This window comes from Belonocnema kinseyi, chromosome 2 (assembly GCF_010883055.1).
Source record: "Belonocnema kinseyi isolate 2016_QV_RU_SX_M_011 chromosome 2, B_treatae_v1, whole genome shotgun sequence".
Taxonomy (NCBI): domain Eukaryota; kingdom Metazoa; phylum Arthropoda; class Insecta; order Hymenoptera; family Cynipidae; genus Belonocnema; species Belonocnema kinseyi.
In genome coordinates, this window is record NC_046658.1 from 9,562,050 (window position 1) to 9,583,100 (window position 21,051).

Genomic DNA, 21,051 nt, shown 5'->3' on the forward strand with positions numbered 1-21,051 from the left:
TGAAATGGATGACGAGCTTCGTGGACATTTTTCCGGAGAATCCGACCTCTGGGCTATCAATTATTGTGTGTTTAATGCAGCGAGAGCTTTGGCCGATGCGAAGCGTAAAACAAAACCAATGGTTGATCATAAGACCAAAAGACGAATGCATCAACTTGCCATAAAGATAGGCTGGGCAAGACAGTACTCATCCCGCATTCAGTGTGCGATTAACTACATCACATCTGGAAGGAATTTTACCGCCAAGGTTCCAAAGTTCGCGCGCGAACTCCGGACCCGTTATCACACACTTAACAAGTCAAAGCTGCTGATCATCAGGCAGCATATTGTTGAGAGAATACGGATACTATCTGACGCGAGAAGTCTAGAGCGGAGGGAGAGGTGGGTCAGAGAAAATCAACAGTTTCTCTCTGACCCATCTCGACTCTTTCAAGACCCTCCAGTTACTGTCGAACACCCACCCAAAACAGAGGAGGTCGAAGTATTTTGGAGAGGAGTCTACGAAGTGCCGCATAGACTGGACGAAGACTTAGAAAATATAAATAGCTTCAAGGAGTTATATGATGCCCTCATAACCCGGGACCAGATTGTATCAAAACCTTCTGGTGGAAGAAGTTTTCTTCAACCTATCAGCATTTGGCCCGTATTTTCACCTCATATTTAAAGTCGGAAGAGCCGATTCCGGAGTGGTTGGTGGAAGGGCGCACAATACTCCTGCCGAAAATAGGCAACTTATCTGATCCGAAGAATTACAGACCAATCACTTGTCTGAACACACTTTATAAGATATTGACAGCTATCCTAAATGAACGGATTGTTCGGACAATTGAACCTGTGTGGCAAGAAATGTGCAAAGAAGCAGCATTCTACCAGCGTGACCTATCGATAGCCTGGATTGATTATCGGAAAGCTTTCGATTCGACCTCCCATAGACTTATCATCTGTCTTTTGGAAATCTTAAAGGTTCATCCGCAAATAGTTAGGTGCATAGAGAGATTGATGCCGCTTTGGAAAACCAGATTTACTATCTTACTGTCTTTCAGGGCGACACCATGAGGCCACTCCTCTTTTGCCTTACATTATTGCCACTATCTCTAGCACTTCGCCATTCTGACGGGTACTTGTGCGGCAAACCTGCAGATCGAAAATACAAGGTCACTCATTTATTTTACATGGACGACCTTAAGATTTATGATAAACACAAAGAGCAACTACATCTAGCTCTAGGGATTATCGAACGATATACTAAGGAAATTGGAATGGAATTTGGGTTAGACAAATGCACCAAGGTGTATTTGAAACGAGGAAATCTTAATGGCATCCCTGAAGATCCTGAGCTCGTTGATAGAAGCGTTATACGACACCTTTGCGCTGGAAATACTTATACATACTTGGGTGTGCCACTGAGCCGCATTCAAGATGTGACATCTATAAAGGATATTCTCCGAAGCAGATACAAACGTCTCATCCAGCAGATTTAGTCTTCTGAACTGTTGGCGAGGAACGAAGTATCTTCAACGAACATGCTTGCCGTCCCGGTAGTACTCTATTCATTTGGAGTAGTTCCATGGACGAAGACCGAGCTCAGATTCCTTGATATCGGGTTAAGAAAAGTTATGCACATGAACAAAAGCATGCATCTTAAGTCTTCCGTTCCGCGAGTTGCAAATGGAAGAGATCCTCTTCTTAAAATGGTCAGGAATCACGAAGAAGTGGGCAAAGGAGCGTTTCTGTACAAAGCAGCGGAGGAGGCTGCTGAAACACTCGGACTCAAATTCAGTATTAGGGGTCAGCAAAATGCATCAAATCTTATCTATCTCGAGTACTCACTCCTGAAAGCCCGGATTAAGAAAGAACAGAAGAAAAACTTTCGTCAACAGCTCCTCGATAAGAGAATGCACGGTATCTTCCACAGAAATGTGAAGGATCAGTCAATGTCTTGTGAGCTAACGTTTGCTTTTCTTAAATCGCCCGGTTTGAAGTCTGGCATTAGTGTGCTCTTTTCTCTGCAAAATTGATAGTAAAATTTCGTCAGGTGCAGTAGGTATTTCTTCATGAAAAATCAACTCAGCACCGGCGTTAATATCTCATCAACTGAGAGTACGTCATTTTGAATTTCAGGTGAAAAAGAATTTGTCACCTCAGCCAAGCCTACATCTTCGTCTTCATCGATTCCCTCTGTTCTTTCTTTGAAACTTGAGCGTTCAAAGCATTTGCTAATTGTTTTTGGTGAAATTTCCTGCCAGGCATGCAAGGCTGAAATTGATTTGAGAAATTGAGATCGTGTACTGCAGTCTTCAGCAACAGTAATAAGATGTTGTAGCATTTTTTTACGACAACGAGCTTTAACAGCTCGTATTATTCCTTGATCCAGCGGTTGAACTTCCGATGTTAGATTAGGTGGAAGGAATTTCACTGTTACATGGCTCAATATTTGTGTACAATTGTGACTAATGGCATTATCAACAAGTAACAGAATTTTCCGGATCGACTTTTCCATTTGTTGATTCAAATCGGTGAGCCACTCTTTAAACGAATTTCCAGTCATCCATGCCTTCTTATTGGAACGTCAAGTAACGGAAAGATTTTTTGGATCGACTCCATTTGTCTTGAGTACACGAGGACGTTCAGCATTTCCGATGATCAATGGCTTCAATTTTTCTCCAGTAGATCTGCAGCAGACAAGTACAATTAACCTTTCTTTTGCAAGCTTTCCAACTGCGCATTTTTCTCCTTTGACCACCAAGCTTTTTCTTGGCATCTGTCGAAAAAGTAATGCGAATTCATCAGCGTTGAATTGATCTTCAGGAGCGTATTTCTTCAATAAATTTGGCAATTTTGAATTCCAGTCCGCTGCTAATTCTAAATCCGCAGCTGCTGATTTGCCACGGAGAATCCGAAAATTAATTTTGTGTCTTCTTTGGAAGGACTCCAACTAACCGTTGCTAGCTTGAAATTTTGTTATATCAAGCTTTTCTTCTATTTCTTTAGATTTGGACGGAAGCATAGGTTCACTGACTGGAATATCGATAGAACGACATTTACAGAAAAACTCAAAAACCAAGTTGTTGAGCTCTTCATTTTTAGTTTTACGTAATTTTCGTTTTCCTTCACTGCAGAAGTTTTCATTCCAGGCTCTTAGAATCTCGATCCTGTTCTTACCGATGTTTCCAACTGTTAACATTGCTACAGAAAAAGATTAAGCGATTTTCGGCTGACTATCACCTTTATCGATTAAATCCAAAACTTCTTTCTTGATTTCAATAGTCAACTCAATAGTGTTTTTTCGTTTTGTACCCATTATGCAGTCGTTGAGGTTTCGTTATCAAGAATGTTTTTATCATCCTAAGAAGAATCGTTTGTACCGAAGCGATTATAGGCTAGAATGAAATATTTCTACGTCCAGTCGGTTACCAGAGATAATATGAATTGAATCTTCACAGTTTACTATTTTATGTTATCTCACATTGACTTGTCATTGGATGGCCATGACGAAGTGGGGGCTGACTTACTGGTACTGCTTTTCTATGAACATCAACAAATTTGATTTTCAATGTCTACGCTATAAATATAAAAAGAGAATTCTGTCGGAAAATGAAATTGTTTTGTATTGAGAGCTCAGATTTCGCTATTTATAACGAACTTTCGGAGTGAATACACCAACAGAATTAAAACGGCTCACTTTGAAGGTTTTGCCAATAAAGAATATTTTCAACCAGAAACTAACCTTTATCCACGACCGATAAAATGGGCTTTTTCATTTTGGAAATATAAGAATATTATATCATTTATTGTTTTTAGAGCATAAACAATTACAATATGCGAGCAATATGCGTCTAGCTTAATGACTCATGACATGCGAGCGATATGCGACTCAATTGATGACGCATATGTCTGCTTAGGTGAGCGCATCCCGCGTAGAAATCTTAATGGGGTATTGTTGAGGGCCTGATGGGCTTTCCCTATTTTTATTAGGGCCCCCATGGGGCAAATTGTTAGGGGCCATACTATTTTGGTTACGCAAAATTGTTAGGGGTCGTCAAAGGAAATTTGTTCAGACCCGTAACAAGAATCCTTATTATTTCCCAATTAATGTTAGGGGCCCTCGTTAGGGCCCCAATAGAGCCTTTTGTGCAAGTAAATGCCGTTCTTATTCTTTTCATTGACAAAATGTGTCCGATATTATTGTAAAGTGAAGTATTATTTATAGGTTAGGTCCAGATTTTTGATTTTATATGCACTGTTCCATCAAATTGATAGTTCCGGGTACTTCCAAAGTTGATAGTGATAAAAAAATACAATTTATCTATCAAAAGAAATTACGAATACTGTTTAAATATAATAAAAATGTATAAAAAAAAGGATTTTCGTGAACAAATTTTCAAGCGTCTTCACATACTTTAAAAATTGGTTCTCTTTTCTCTTCATGAAAATAATTGAATAAAATCCTTTTAGATAATTCGCACAAATAATATACAATTCATATGATTGAAGTTGAATAAATATAAACCTATAAACGTCATTCACAACGTTCTTTTTTTGCCCATCTGCTAAAAGGTTTATTTTAATCTAAGTACTTACCGCTATCAATTTAACACGAGAACAATAATTCACTAAAATTTTCATCGATTTCCAAAAATAGTCCAAAGTTTTCTAAAAAATGGTCCAAAAGTTTTTATTGCGTGGTGCACAGTTAGAACGAATGAGTTAGCATGTCAGATTTTTCAATTTTGTTTCCTTTATTATATAATACTTATGGCTCGTTTTAAAATGTTTTGAATATTTAAAGATCAATAGTATTGACCCCTTTCTTAAATAAGTAAAATTGGATTCTTTGTTTCACACATTTTAAAATATTTTTGAAAAACTGTTATTTCACACTAAAAACCGAGTAAGAAAGTATTATAGACTAATTGGATAAATTGAAAACTGTGCGTTTTATCGAGGTTTTTGTATTGCAGAAAATTGTTTGTTTTTTTCACCAAGGTTATTAAAGCATTTTTTCTCTTGTCTTTTCTTTATTGTTTCTTACAACTTGTCTTATAATTTACCTTACAACTGCTTATTAACCGTAGCTGAAATATTATAATCAACATCTACGTGAATCGATACCGAAATAAGTTAGAGCGCGTAGTAGAGTACAAGATTAGGCAGTTGTGCAGTCCTAAAAAAAAGTGGCCTGGCGGTACATTCATAGAAACTTTTGAACACACACACACATTTCGGGTATAAATGAGCTTAAAATAAAACACAACTTTTTAATTTCTTATTAGTCGTCTCTTTAATGTATGTACTTAAACTTAAGATATATAACAAAATGTATTGCACAATTTGAGATCAAAATACTGACAAATGTAAAGGTAGTCAAGATTAGTCAAAACATGTTCATTGTCCATATTTCTCTCTTCTTTGAAAAATCGTGGCTATTTTCGTGATTCACGTGATGTGACCGAGTTTCAGTAGCAGATGAATGCATTAATAACCACATTTTCATATGCGGTAAAGCATTAAATATTTAAAGCGGTGGACCATTTAATGGAATGAAAAGCAATTTTTTACAATTACATGAATATATAATTTAGCTTAAAAATATCCAAATTTGGCGAGCAATAATATTGCTGCTTGAGTAAAACTGTTCAAATTTTAAACTTCTTCAAACAAACTACATATGTCAGAAATCGAAAAAATGGTAGATTTCGAATATCTGACTCTGAGGTCACCAATTTCTAAATTAATTATTTTTGGAAGTTTGAAATTTTTACTTGCTTACTTACGAGTCTTTTACTAATTGTTCACCGACCATTCTTGCATAGATTGTAGACCATTGTTACGTTTATTTCAAGTGTCTGAGACTCTGAGGCTCTGAGCGAGATAAATTTACAATCCGGGAAATCTAGTAATAGTTTATTGCGTTTCGAAAACTTTTAATATTACACTTTATACTCCACCTATTTACCATATATTCATTTTTATGTTGCTTGTTGTGTTAAAGTTGTGTTTTAATACTAACTAAAAACATTTTCTGGGCGACTAATAAGCGGAGCGGAACTGCCAGGCTCCGCCAGGCCTCGACTACATCGCTGAATTTAGGTAGAATAGGTAGGGTTCGAATCCTCGACGAGTGCGATTTTTCAGAGCGTTTAAGCGAACAATTATATGTGAAAGTAACCGTGTGTGTGAAAACTGTGTGTGCGAATTACATATTTAATAATTTAAAAAATAAATACTGCATAACAATAATTTCAAAAACCATTTTTTTGCCGTGGAGAAATATTGTTTTGGATTTTTATGAAATCTCGCTTAGAATTCAGATTGCTTGTCTAACAGATTCTTTTTCAAGTACAAATTTCGTTAAGTTAAGGTACTAGCCTATTGCTCAGATACTACATATTCTTAGATTGAGAAAATAAATTCTTGAAGAGTGTCAGAAATGATTTCTTGGAAGTAAACTATGTTTCGCACTTGAATACACCTCTATATGAAGTAATAAAATAAAGTTTTAGAATGATAAAATGTGCTATTCTATCTAAAAATACATTTTCTCAGATTAAACAAATTTACGAGTATTCCAAGCATACGGTAGCAAATATTTATTTATTTGAAACAAGTTAATATTCTATCGTCCCCATTCGTACCTGCGATTGACTTTAACCAAGTAAAATTTACTTGATCCAAGACCAATTTTTTTCAGTGTACTAATTTTCCTTAGTATAGTGGGAAACAGTTATTGAGAAGACACTCATGTTAACCCAGTGGAAACAACTTAAATATACTTGCTGCAAAATAGCCAAACTCTGAATTTATTCATAATAATCGATTGATTCATCAATAATTATTGTATATTTGCAAAGTCTCATGTCAAACAGTCACCGAAAAAAATCTGATTTGACTCTTTAGAAAAAATTAAAGCTTTTTGTCAAATAATAGCCAAACTCACAATTTGTTAATGCGTTTGTTTGTTAAATTTGTTTTAAAAAATCCGAAAATTCATCAAATAATCATAAATGTTGCTGAATTTATTATGAAAATCCCAATGAAAAAGACTGGAATTGAAAAAAATGAATTTGTTTATTAAATTTGTCATAAATAAATAAGAATGATTTAAAAAATTGTAAATTTTGCTGGAATTATTCTGGTGTTTATAATTAGAAAGTTGACATCGACGAAACGAATTTTCATATCCACAAATGCCTGATTAATGAATTTTTAAGTTAGGTTTGTTTAGAAAAATCATTAAATCTATCAAGTAGTTATAAATTGTGCTTAAATTGTAATAAAATTCCAAATTAAAAGGACTAGCATTGAAAAAAAAAATTTACTACCGATAAATGCCCGAATAATACAATTGTTTATTAAATTTGTTAAAAAAAACATAATATTAATTAATGAATTTGGAATTTTGCTAAATTTTGCTCATTTGGCTAAAAAACAAAACAAATAATAATGTCAACAATAATTTCTTAATCATCACGTTGTTTTTATCGAAAATTTTTGACATTAAATTTTAAAAACGTACAATTATGGAAAATCGTAGGAAACTTTCTTGCAATAAATAATTTGTTTATAAATTTTTCATCATATAATATTGTAATATTTTTAATTAATGTGACTATGAAGTATAGGCGATTTCAAAAATCTTTCTGTTATTGAGGAGCACCGGGAGCGTCAAACTACTTATTACAGTTTTTATAACGAAACTTCAGATGCTTCGATAGCCAAGTGGTAAGAGTGCGCGGTAAAATACACTAGTTTAGGTAGTTGAGGTAGGGTTCGAATCCTGGGCGAGTAAGGTTTTTTAAAGCGTGCGATTATAAGTGTAAATAACCGTATGTGTTAATTATGTATTTAATAATGATAAAAATATAGAATCGATAATAATAATTTAAATAATAACTTTTTTTCAATTATTTTTTGTCGAAGGTTGGGCTGGCGTCATCTTAATAGATGGCCCATATATGGGACCAAATTTCGGCCCGACGTGGAGAAGCCAAAGGCGTTTGACCGTTATCATTTAGCTGGTTGGCCCGACCAATGGCGTACAAAGTTGGACCGACCGTCCGACGGTTGGCCCGACCATGGGCCTACGGTCAATTCGCACCTGGGTATTCGCTGAAAAATCGTAAACTCTACATTTTTTCTAAAAATTGTTCAAATAATTAATAAGTCTTATAAATTCTGTAAAAAAATTTAGCCTATTTACTAAAAAATCGTAAACTCCTAATTTTTTCATGAAAATTCTTTAAATATTTATTCATTCTTGTAAATTTCCAAAGTATCGTAATAAAGAGTTGTGACATTATTTGTCGATTCCGTAAACAAATGCAGCCTATTAACAAAAAAATAGTCGAGGAAAGGAAAGAGTCACAACATTATTTTTTGCCGTAAAGAAATTAAGCCTATTCGCTAAAAATTGTAAACTCTGCATTTGTCATAAAAATGGTTTAAATAATTAATGATTTTCATAAACATGTAAAGTGTCACAGAAAAGAGTAAAGACATTTTTTTTTGATTCCGTAAACAAATTCAAACCTATTCGCTGAAAAATAGTTAAGCTCTAATTTTGTTTAGTAATCAATAATTTTTGTAAATTTGAAAAATATCGCTGGAAAGATTCAAGACATCTGTTGATTCCATAAACAAATTCAGCCTATTCGCTGAAAAATAGTCAAACTCTGAATTTTTTGGGTGGAAATTGTTTAAATAATTTTAAAAAGTTAGAAATTTGCAAAGAATCGTACAAAAGAGTCACCAGAAGCATGTTGCATTACAAGGGATGAAGCATAGTGATTGCAACGAGTGTGAAGTTTGCTGCCCGAGCGAAACGTGGGCTACTTGACACGAGTTGCGATCGTTGTATCACATTCTTAGTAATGCATATTATTTTTTATAGCGCTTCTGTTGAAACTTCGAGTTTCGATATCGGTAGAGCGGGTTAAACACGGTGTTTGCATCCCTAGGGTTGAAACATTTTGTATTCGAGTTTCGATATATGTAGAGGGGGCTTAGAAACGGTGTTTGGATTCCTAGGGTTAAAACATTTTATTTCAAGACTGGGGACACAGGCAGGTAGGTAGAAAGGTAGGCTCTACAGATACCTGAACTCGAATTTTCAATAGATTTTCTATGAAAAACAATATGAATTACTAGGAATGTAATAAAACTATCGCAACTCATGTGAACGCAGCCCTCGCTTCGCTCAGGCAGAAAACTTCACACTCTTTGCAATCACCATCCACGAAAGAACACACAGAAATACATACAGACCGACAGAAACATTCGTAAAAACCTGTTTTTCGTTTTCAGGGGGTCTCAAACATGGGCATTTGACAAAAATTGGTGAGCTCAAATGTCACACAAATCTTATACCTTCTCTGAAAAATAGCATTAAAAACATAAAAACGTACATTTGCTGAAAACGCACACACCACCCTGGCGGACCGAAGGAACTGAATAGAGCCTCTACAAAGTACCCGTAAAGACCCCATTGGGTCCCCATTCGGTTCCTTTTTAAAAAAACTCGAAAAAACAGAAAAATCAACTTTTACATTGTTGAAATTCGGATTCTACGTTAAAATTCCCTATAGAAGGTCACGGACGATTTTTTTCTTTTACTGTTTTTTCCGAGTTTTTTAAAAAGGAACCGAATGAGGACACAATCGGGTCTTTACGGGTACAATGTAGAGGCTCCATTTGATTCCTTCGATCCGCCAGGGGAGACAAAATGAAATTAAAAGACAAAAATTTTGATAAGAATGTGCCCACTCAGCGGGCAGATTTTTTTTTAATGCACAATTTTTGTTTACACATCCTTTTACCTATTTTTCACAGTTCAACAGGAAAATGTAATTTTTTATTTTCCATTATTTTTTGATTTTGTGAAAATTTGAATCTTTTATTTTTGAAGAAAATTAAAAAAGTTGTTACGATAATCTTATCGGGCATTCGAAAATCAGCATTTTTCTTCTCTTGGCATTTTTCATATCGTGCGTTATTTGGCTTAAAATTTGCATTTTCGTGTGTTGTTTAGAACTTTGTAAATGCTATAACTCTAGTAAATTGTGGTTTGATCAAAACTCAAGTGCGAAATTCGTTCGGATGCCAGAGCTTGACCATCGGCCCAAAGTCGGTCCTGCTATGGTGACCGATCTACGGTAACCAGAGATGGGCCGAATAAGATGTTTTCAAGCTGCTATGGTCGTACCGACGTTGGCGACGGACGAAGGCGGCGAGCGAAAAGCCGACCGTCGGCCTAATTCTGGCCAAACTATGGTACGACAACCGAATAAATTGTGGCAGATTGGTCGATACGACCGCAATAAAGCGGTCGGTCTGATTCTGGATACAGTAGTCGGATTGTCATAAGTCACCTTGATGCACCTACATAACCTACTTCATTTCGATAGATCTGCTTTCGGCCACAGTTGATTTGCTCGTATTATTGGGAGGTCAAATTAGTGTATTACTTGTGGCTTAGAAACGGTGTTTGGATTCCTAGGGTTAAAACATTTTATTTCAAGACTGGGGACACAGGCATATGGAGACTTTGATAAAGTTTCATTTCTAGTTTGGAAAAACGAAATTCGGTAATACCTCATTCACAAACATGAAAGTATGACTAATTAATACTAATGTCTATGGAATTGAACTTTAATTAATACTATACTTGTTAGTTAACATTTTGATAGACATAATTATAAAATATATAAAACATTAGATAAAGATTAATAGAAAGTTGGGTAAAACGCGGTCGAGGACGCGGTAGTAAATATAAGAGGGTTTACAGGAAAGTCACGAGGGAATCACTGACGCGCGAGAAACTTTAACTACCAGTTTGGTAAACCGTAAACTTTTGTGAATAAAAAAGAACTTATACGCAATCAACATAATACAACCTATATATATACACATTAGTCAGTCACAGCCAATCAGAATACAATGTCGTACACATTCACATGCACAATTTAGCTTAAACAATTACATAAAATTACAATATATTACATACGATACACTCGCAGGTTTTGATAATATTAACGCTATTAAAAATTGAAAACGCTGCGATGGGTTTCGAACCATCTAACCGACGTTCAACGCGTTCTATCGCCTACGACGTAAGCTTCACAGCTAACGTAACGGTTGAGATACCGGAAAAAATCTTGACTATAAAGTTGAAGTACGAGTACGTAAGGACCGTGCAAAAAATATCTGGGGAAAGTTTCAGCAAAATTTTTTATTGTAACATTTAATTGATGAGCGGGGTTTTAAATTTATGAGAAGTAAATAAAAACATTGGATAATTTTTTATTAAAAATTTTCTAACCTTGAAACCCTAAATTATTTCAATTTTAATGTTTTAAATGTTCGCATCGTCTACTTTTTTAAAAATCTTTTTGATGTATAATATTGAAGCCATTAAAATTAAGCATTAAAAACCTAAGAATTAAGTTTATGTAAAATCTTTTAAATTAAATTAGGTTAGACTTATAAGAATTAAATCGAATATGCAAGCTAATACGCTTTACATGATTTATCAATTATATTGCATTAAAACTTATGTATATGGAAATATAAATAACACACATGACTTGAGAAAATTTGGAATGTCTCTTCTTGAAATAAGTCTTTATTCAAGATTTGCAATGGAAGATACTTTAATTTTTAATATGTGCTATTTATCATGTAGTATCAAATGTTTTTTTTACATAATTCAATTTTAGGTACTCATCATAAAATTTAATTTTCAAGATATATAAATAAAAATTCTTAAATCTGAATGATTTTTAAGGTAATAAGTAAAGTTTTAAATTCTAATTCTTCCAAATTGAGTAAGTACCAATTTGAAAATTATAAAAAATTTAATTAATTTGGCTGAATAATTTTTGCTAATAACTAATTAAATTGATTTACTTTTAAATTCAATTAAATGGTACCGTATTATTCAACTAAAATTTTGATGTTACCATTTGAATTGTAAATCGAAGGAGTGGCTAGATTCATTGGTCTTCGCCGATACTACATTTTCTGTAAGATTTTACGGAAATATATTTTATTCTCTTCAATACAAAATTTATAATTGTTAAGTTATTGTCAAAAATTAAATTTATTACCTATGCTCACCTCTGCAGACTTATCGATCCAACTAATTATTACGTATTTCACTGAGGAGTTTACACACATATTGACAATTCATGCTGAATTTTTTTTTCGATATCTAGAATAGTTTTAAAAATTTGACGAAAAAGTGATGATCACGAGGATATTAGGTTTCGGGAATGTAAAGAATTTATTTTACTGAATCATATTTTTCATTTCTTACAAATAATAAATTTCCTTATAAATTAATTAAACCCAGTTTTCCTACTAAATACGCGGAAAACAATTTTTGCATCCTACTTAACGGAAGAAAAATCTAAAAATTTAGTAGGGAAACCTCTAGCAAAACAAAACCCACATTCCTCTAGAAAATATGTAGGTGTGCATTTTTTTCTTTTTTTAAACCCATTTTTTAAACAATTGCCGCATTTTTTGTTCAGCGCACTGTTGCTCTGTGCCCGTAGATATGGATTTGAAGTTGTGTAATTAATTAAAAAAAAACTAAGATTCATAACAAAAAAGTAAAAACATCTCTGGATTGGTCTCGGAAATATCTTGGTGCATTGTCTATTTTTTTGTTTAAACAATTTGTTAAAAAGTTACACTATTGGTTATCTTTCTGCAATTGCTATAAACAAAGTATGCATCGGATCGAAAAATCTAGTGCACGATTTCATTTCACTCGAAAATATCTAGATGCGCATTTTTTTTTTTTTTATACCCGTTTCTTAAACAATTAGCGCATTTTTGTTCAGCGAACTGTAGACTCTTAGTTTTTTTTAATTAATTATACAACTTTTAAATTCATATCTACGGGCACGGAGCAACAGTACGCTGAACAACAAATTCGCTAATTGTTTAAAAAACGGGTTTAAAAAAACGACAAAAATGAACATCTAGATATTTTCAAAGGGAATGTAATGGTGCACTTTGTTTCTCGATCCGATGCATACTTTGTTAGTAGCAATTGCAGAAAGATAACAAATGGCTTAATTGTTTAACAAATTTTTTAAATAAAAAAAATTCACACCGATATATTTTCGAGACGAATCTAGAGGTGTTTTTACATTTTTGATAGGACTCTTAATTTTTTTTTAAATTAATGACACAACTTTCTAATCCATATCTGTGGCAAACTTGAACGTTGTGAAAGATTAGGGAGGCGATGGAAGATAGTAAGATACTGCGTGACTATTGGTTTACCAAACTGTCAAATAAAGTCTAACGTAGCAAAAATGAAAAGCTCGCTCACAGTGGACAAACTGAATATAACATGACCAAAATTAATTTTTCTCTAGAATCCATTGAAAGCTTTACCAAACCTTTGCGTAAATAATAAATTTTTACCTAGAAAGAATAACCGAAATATATCATTGTGTAACCGATTTTGAGGGAATTATTGTCGTTGCATAATTTAAAGTTCGCTGGACTTTACATTTGTAAACATTACTTAACAAGCATGGAACTTTATCTAATTTTTCTTGAATGCGTGACAGAATAGTTTTCAATAATTGCACCACATGCATTAATGATTACTTTTGAAAATCTTTACTATACATTTGGAAAATTTAATCTGCGTTATTAAAGTTTACATGATAAAAGGCCCAAACGACAAAGCTCCCGCCAATGAGAGTCGCGCTTGATGAAAAAGGCTCGCGATTCAGAGAGCGAGTAGGAGCGTGGGTAATGGATTTTCAGTTTGTATAAGTATTCTGTCGTTGTAGATAGAAAAAATCACTCCTTTGATATATTAAAAGATGGCGTTACTTGTATTAATTTGATGTGCAAAATAGTTTGCGGTTAAATTGATGTATTTCGTTGTTTGGTATATTATTGTTTCAATACTTAAAATAATAATATATTTCGTATTTATACAAAACCAAATACCAATTGAAAGAATAGAAAGAGAATGAAGCTTCGTAATTTCATATATACTAAAGAAATTACATAAATGAAAAAAAACGTTTTTTAATCTTTGATTTTAAAGGCAACAAGCAGGCAAGTATGGCTAGTCAGTTCACTGACACACACCCCAAGGCACGCGCTTATATATATATATATCATTTACCTATAACATAATGTTTAAATATAAGTTATTCCATTTTCATGAAGCACAATCTTACTTTACAGCGCAATAAGGGTTAACAGACCATTTATTACATGTATACGTTTTTGTGACTTTGCAAACATTAATTTATATTAAAGCAAACCAAAGGGTGTGTGCGCGGGTGACTCGAGTTTTATGCCTCATTTACTGCATCAGAAATAAAATGAAATTATAGTTTTCCCTTATTAAAAAAAAGAAAAAAATAGTGACAGCTCTGTTGCAAACTTTAAATTACTTTAAATATTATTACAAAACAGTTAATAAAAACTGAAGTTAAAATTACTGAATTTCTATAGCAATATTCTTTGTGCACAAAAAATCAATTTATTAGTAACGTAATAAAATATTTGTTTACAATTTTTGTACTCAATAACTTGAAAGAGTTATAGATAATTTGTTTCAAATAAATTTTTACTCAACAAAATATTCTTTGAATACAAAATTAAGGTTCTAGTTTGTTGGTTAATCTTCATTTTTATTACAAAGTATATTTATTTTATATATATATACTAGCCATACTTGCCTGCTGGTTATCCTTGTAATTGAAAATTAAAAAGCGTTTTTTTAACCATGTACTTTCTTAAGTGACCTTGAAAGTACAAAGCTTCGTTCTCTTTTCTTCTTTTTATCGGTTTTTGGTATTTTGCATAACAGTTTATTACATTATTATTCGAAACATTGAAGCAATATTATATCAAATACGTTATACATGAATTTAACCACAAACTATTTTTTACATCAATTTATATGATGTAATTATTATATCGCTAATACATAACAGAATAATATCTTTAAACTTATAAAAAATCTCGTAAACAAATTTAAACTTTACCACAAGATCAACAACAATCTATGAAGAAAATACAACACTTATCAGGTTTTCAATTTCTTATACGTAAATAAATGTGACGAACAAAATGGCCATTTTTTCTATGTTGAAATCCCCTAAGTTTTATAGAGTAACATTAGTTAAAGATGCTCCGAAATCCTATATATAAAAACTCGTAACCTCCATTAGTAGCGCATGGGGACGGATCTTACATGGTCAAGTTAATGAATGACGTGGTTTATTCTATGGCGATATCTTTCTTCAAACTATAAAATCAATCGAAATAAAAAACTAGATTTCTACTTTTATCGATCGCTGATAATTATTTCCATTTTGTGTCTTTTTCGTTTAACTTTCAATAAAAGCTGTTATTTTTAATGAATTATTATCATGTATAATATTTAAATTTGTTTTTATAATTCTTCAATCGTTACATTACATTACTGACGATACATTTCAACAGAATTTGGTTTGTTCAATGTTACAGGAATAATAATTTAAAGTTTATGTTAAAATATAATTTTTTTGAATAATATAAAAGAATTTTAAATTAATAGATATATTGTGAAGTCATTAAGTTTAATAATATTATGATAATCGAGGTTCGGCTAGAAACAGTCAAATAGTGACTGAAAATGCAGACTAATATCTCTGACTGGAATAAATCGTACAAATTTTAGACTCTCACATAAAAAAATTATAGTATTTCGAAGTCGCTGTATTAAATTTTTCATTGGATTCAAATAACGAAAATTAGTATAGTGCTTTGAAAGAAGTGAAACAGAATGTTGTACATTTCGTTACAAACGTCTTGCAATCTTTCTAAACCACTATAGGAAAAATGGAGGTCACGTGATATTGTGTTTTATGCTGGCGCATGACAAAATGAAAGACGGAGAAAAGTGTACGGACACACACTATTGCATAGACTTCATGTACTTCTTAATATATATGTGTCTATACCACGAAGGAATAATAAGGAGACCTAAGTCCGTTCCCCCACTTAACAATAGAAACATTACCGTAAGTTATACGCACATTACAGGAAGATCTTAGATTTGAGTGCGCAGTTGTCCTCTTCCTATACATGGAAAAGTGTGCGAGTGAGAAAGTTTGTCAAATTGACGTAATAGCGTATTCGGTTATCCTGCGCTGGTGCACTCCTATCTGCACCGACGCAGATCGGAGTGGGAAGGAAGACGTAAGAAGAAGTAAGACGGAGCGGTCGGAGTGCTCTTGCCCTACGCCAGTGCAGGATAAACGAGTACGCTATAAGTTGAGAGGTTCTGTTTGTTTGTTTTGATGCAAGTGTCAGAAATGTGTTCTCAGCCATGACGTGTCAAGTTTCGGGTTGTGAACGAAGTTACACGCCGAAGAAGGCAAATACATTTCGGAAAGGACATTTTAAAGCCTTTAAAACATTTAAACGAGCGAACTGAACCTTTAAAGTTTAAATAAACCTACCTGAGGGCCTGCGGAGAATTTCTCAGAGCTTTTCAGAGCCTTGAGAATCTTTAGCCTATTTATCATATTACAAATTTAAAAGGTACTCACCTATACGTTTTCTTCTCAAAATCTGTTCACACATTTTAAACAAGTACCGAAAATACTGTTTATATATTTATTTTGTGTATCTTTCGTATGATGATCAACAAAAGAACACAAACTCTAACTTACGTCAATTTGACAAACTTTCTGACTCGCACACTTTTCCATGTATAGGAAGAGGACAACTGCGCACTTGCGCACTCAAATCTAAGATCTTCCTGTAATGTGCGTATCACTTACGGTGATGTTTCTATTTCCAGTTTCAGATGGCTTGCTACTGGCAGTTGGGTCTCATTATTCCTTCGTGCTCTATACGCTCGGATGTTTGCTCGCTGGCTACAGTGGGTTTGTTTACGAAGATTGAATTATTCCTTATCCTTAATATAAAATCTCTAAACAATATTGTCGATTTCGATTGTCACAATACTCGATGTCATTGCTATATGCGTGTGACACGAGGCGTCAGTGGATTAGTCTGCATTGGAAAATATAAAAAAAATGGTTAAGATTGCTCGTTCTTTGATAGCTACACGCGTGCGATGGGACACTCGTGAGTCACCGTGAGTTAGGCAGTAATGGAACGTTACACGTATTTTCTTGATATTAATTATCCAAACGGAGCTATCTTGATCTGCGCTTGCTTGGATTTTAGTGATTTTCATTGGCTACGGTGCGCGTCCGTACTTGATTTTTAAATACGTACGCGAACTAGACCCAATGAGCGCCGCACAGTTCAAGCATGCTCAAGTATTTTTGGATCACTGTTGGCAATAATAATCGAATCGAAATTCAAAGTCGATAATACGAATCAACGCTTCTCCTTTACCACCACCTTGCCACCCGTACCACCGCAATACAGGGCCTCTGCTTTTTATTTGTAATCGAATTCTTACTTCAATTTAAGCCTCTCTGGTTTTTCTTTATGATCGTATTTTTATTTTAATTTCGGAAAGGACTTTTTACAGCCTTCAAAACATTTAAACGAGCTATCTGGACCATTAAATATATCTACCTGAGTGCCTGCAGAGAATTTCTCAGAGCTTCTTAGAGCCTTGAGAATCTTTAGCATATACTCTGGGATTTCTATCGGTAGGGTTTTTTTAATATTTTTATATTTATAATATATTTATAATATTTATAATATTTATAATTACAAGCTAATGTTTAAGCTACTATTTGTTATAAATATAAACATTAACATTAAGTAATATTCCTATGAAGCATGGAATTTGTTATAAGTTTTGTTATCATAGTCCATTGGTGGTGTAAAATTCGATAACAACTTTTTGATATTTTGAGGTTAGGAATTCACTGTTAGCAATTTCTATAGCGATTTTACTATAAATGTAATGAAAGCAATATTTATATACGTGTAGTAAATTTAATATACCATTATCTTGTAAAATAATATACGTGTACAGTAAAATAGAGTGCATAAAAGTTGAAAGTTTTTTTATGTATTTAAATCTTGTCAAACATTTCAAACTAAAATAACAACCAACAATTCATCGAGTCAATTCTTATTAATAACACAGGCACACAACAAAAGTGGTCTGTCCGGTAGACTACACTACCATATCTATATGTTTTTGGGGTCGCTGATTTCGAATCCGGGGTCCAAATAACCCAATCAGGTCATAGTTTGCCAAAAAATTCAAAAAGAGACGTAAAAATGACGAAAACAGCGTTTTTTCTTGTATATTTTGTATAAAATTAAAAGAGTTTCATGTCCGGCCGACTTTACAACCATATCTTTATATCTTTTGGGTCGCTCAATCTGAATCTGGGGTTCCAATAGTCCCATCTGGGTGTTCCATGAGCATGATTCCCCTTGCCTAAAATTGTAGGATCTAAGAAAAATAAAACACTTTTTTTGGAACAAGTTTTTGATACTTTCAGCATTACCCAGGAACAACGGCGTGGACGTAGTAAATTCTGTTCCCTTTGGGGTGCTGGATTAGCGTGAGTCCCCTTGCCTCTCACGTTATGCTGCTATATTAGCATGAGTCCCTTCGTCTTTCTAGATTGGGGTGCTGAATTAGCGTGAGTTCCCCTTGCCTCTCACGTTGAGGTGCTAGATTAGCGTGAGTCCCCCCGCCTCTCACGATTTTATTCGACAATATCGGACTCTTTTTTTTTCAAAAGATCTACGGAGTGGGTGTCGCTTCCGTTTAGTTCCCTTTGAAACTTGATCTCGTTTTAATGACCAACAGTAGTCAGACATCATATTAACATCCCAATGTCCCTGATGTCTACGCTCTATCTCTTTGATGTCTTGGTGAAAACGTTCGCCTTGTTCTTCACTAAAATCTCCCAGATTCTTTGGAAACTCGTCAATGTGAGAATCAAGAAAATGGAGTTTCAAGTTCATTAGACAACCCAATTCACAAAAATTTGAAACCATATCAGAAACAATTTTTAGGTAATGTGCACTTATGTGATTGCCTAAAAAAATTTCAACAATCATCTTAAAACTGAGCCAGGCAGCCTTTTCAGTGTCTGTCATTTTTTAAATGAATTCCGGATCCCGCAACATTTTTCGTATTTGTGGTCCATTAAATACACCCGCTTTCAACTTCGCTTCGAAAAGTTGTGGAAATTGATTGCTCAAGTATAGAAAGCAGTCACCGTCAATATCAAGAGCTTTGACAAATTGCTTTATAAGACCAAGCTTGATATGAAGGGGTGGAATTAAAATATCTTTTGGATTGACGAAAGGTTTTTCAATTATGTTCAATTTTCCTACGTCAAATGATATTCTTTTTGGCCATTTCTTATTTTTATAATGCTTGATGCGATTTCTACTGTCCCATAAACACAAGTAACAGGGTGTTTTTGTAAACCCTGATCGCAGTCCTAATAAAATCCCAAGAACTGTCAGATCTCCACACAACTTCCATTCATGCGTTGAGTAGTTAATTTTTCCCAGAAGAAGTTAAAGAGTACTATAGTCTTCTTTCAATTCCGTAGAATGTGCAACTGGAATTGGAGAATAAACATTAGTATTGTGCAGTAATACTGCTTTCAGACTGCGCATGGAAGCGTCAATAAATAGTCTCCAAACTTCTGGTTTATAAATACCAGGTTTCATCTTTTCCATCAACCCATCAATATTATCACAGTACACTAATTTTCCCTTTTCATTAACTTCAGATCTAAAGTATTGTCTAAAACATTTTTCTCTCTTCCTACAAGAACTTATTTTTATTTTTTCAGCAAACAAATTTTTTTTCTTGAAAATGGAAGCTAAATATTCCATACCATCTTTAGCAAGTCCTAGATCTCGTGCACAGTCATTAATTTCTGCCCACGTAAATAACTCTGGAGCACCACGGTTTTCGCCCTGTGGAAGGTACTGTTCTTCATCTTCATCGTTGTATTCATCGTCATCATATTCAATACCATCTTCGTCATAATCATCATATTTATCATTTTTCAGAATACTTTCGTCACTGTTACGATCAATTTCGTCATCGTTTTCAACCGTATGAGTCGTCTCTCTGCTCACTGACAATTTCCTGAAGGTTTTTGAAGTATCGTTATCTTCCACTGGTTTTGTGACGCTAGATACATCAGCATATTTGACACAACCTTTATTTTTTCTATTTATTGCATTAAGATTGGTCATACAGAACTAGCAGTGTTCCTCTCGCAAAGGTTGCCTCCATATCATTGGTTTTCTAATTTTGAGTGTTTTCTTATTGCCTTCATTACTTTTGTGACGAGTAAGTGACTGAAAACATGCACCACAAACGTTATGAGGAACCCAGTTTTCAGTTTGGTTTTGGACTTTTATACCAAAATAGTCTTCATACATTGATATGAGGTCATCACTAAACGATCTACGATTTACTGGCGCATCAAATTTTCCACATATATAGCAAAATGCATCTGAATTTTTTTGGCATTGATGTGCTTCAAAAGTAGTTGACTGGTTGGAATTAGTGAGCTGTTTACGTGCCATAACTGTTTGGATCGTTGGATCACTGTTATAGTTACCGGATATAAATAGCCACGCAAATATAAATCGCGCTCGATTTTATTTCTCGTTGACTTCGACACCTTCCCTCTCAAGTCGAAGCTTCTGAGAAAACAGTTCTCGCACGAAAGCGTGACCTTGTATCTCTATTCCTTGCTGTCTTTTCACTGCAAAAGCTAGTTATTAGATCGAGGAGCCGTTCGTGAATTAATCTCTACCGATTTCTCTCAGTGTGGTTTGGAATTCATGGGTATTGATGAGTACATTAAGGATTTATGAGATGGATTGCCGTGAGTTCGTAGGTCTTTGGAAGTTAAGGGAAAAGAAGGATGTTTACAGCCTCTTAAATATGAAGTGCTTGACCGGTCTATCGATCGTTGAACCTTTATTTAATCCATGTAAAACGCGGCAGAAGTTTTACATTTTCAACAGATAGAATTGCTGTCATTTTTGACAATTTGCGCTTCATTACGCTGTATGAATTCAGGATATGTGTTT

At 33.9% G+C, this 21,051-nt stretch overlaps 2 protein-coding genes across 2 annotated transcripts in view; both read right to left on the minus strand.

Moving 5' to 3' along the window:
• The window catches only part of LOC117167456 (glutamine synthetase 2 cytoplasmic-like), a 168,604-nt gene that overhangs the window by 72,568 nt on the left and 74,985 nt on the right, over positions 1 to 21,051 (minus strand). The gene's annotated exons all lie outside the window — the stretch shown is intronic.
• Positions 2,063 to 2,548, minus strand: LOC117182420 (tigger transposable element-derived protein 6-like). Its single transcript, XM_033375593.1, has one exon. It carries the CDS (start codon positions 2,546 to 2,548, stop codon positions 2,063 to 2,065), a length of 486 nt encoding a protein of 161 aa, XP_033231484.1.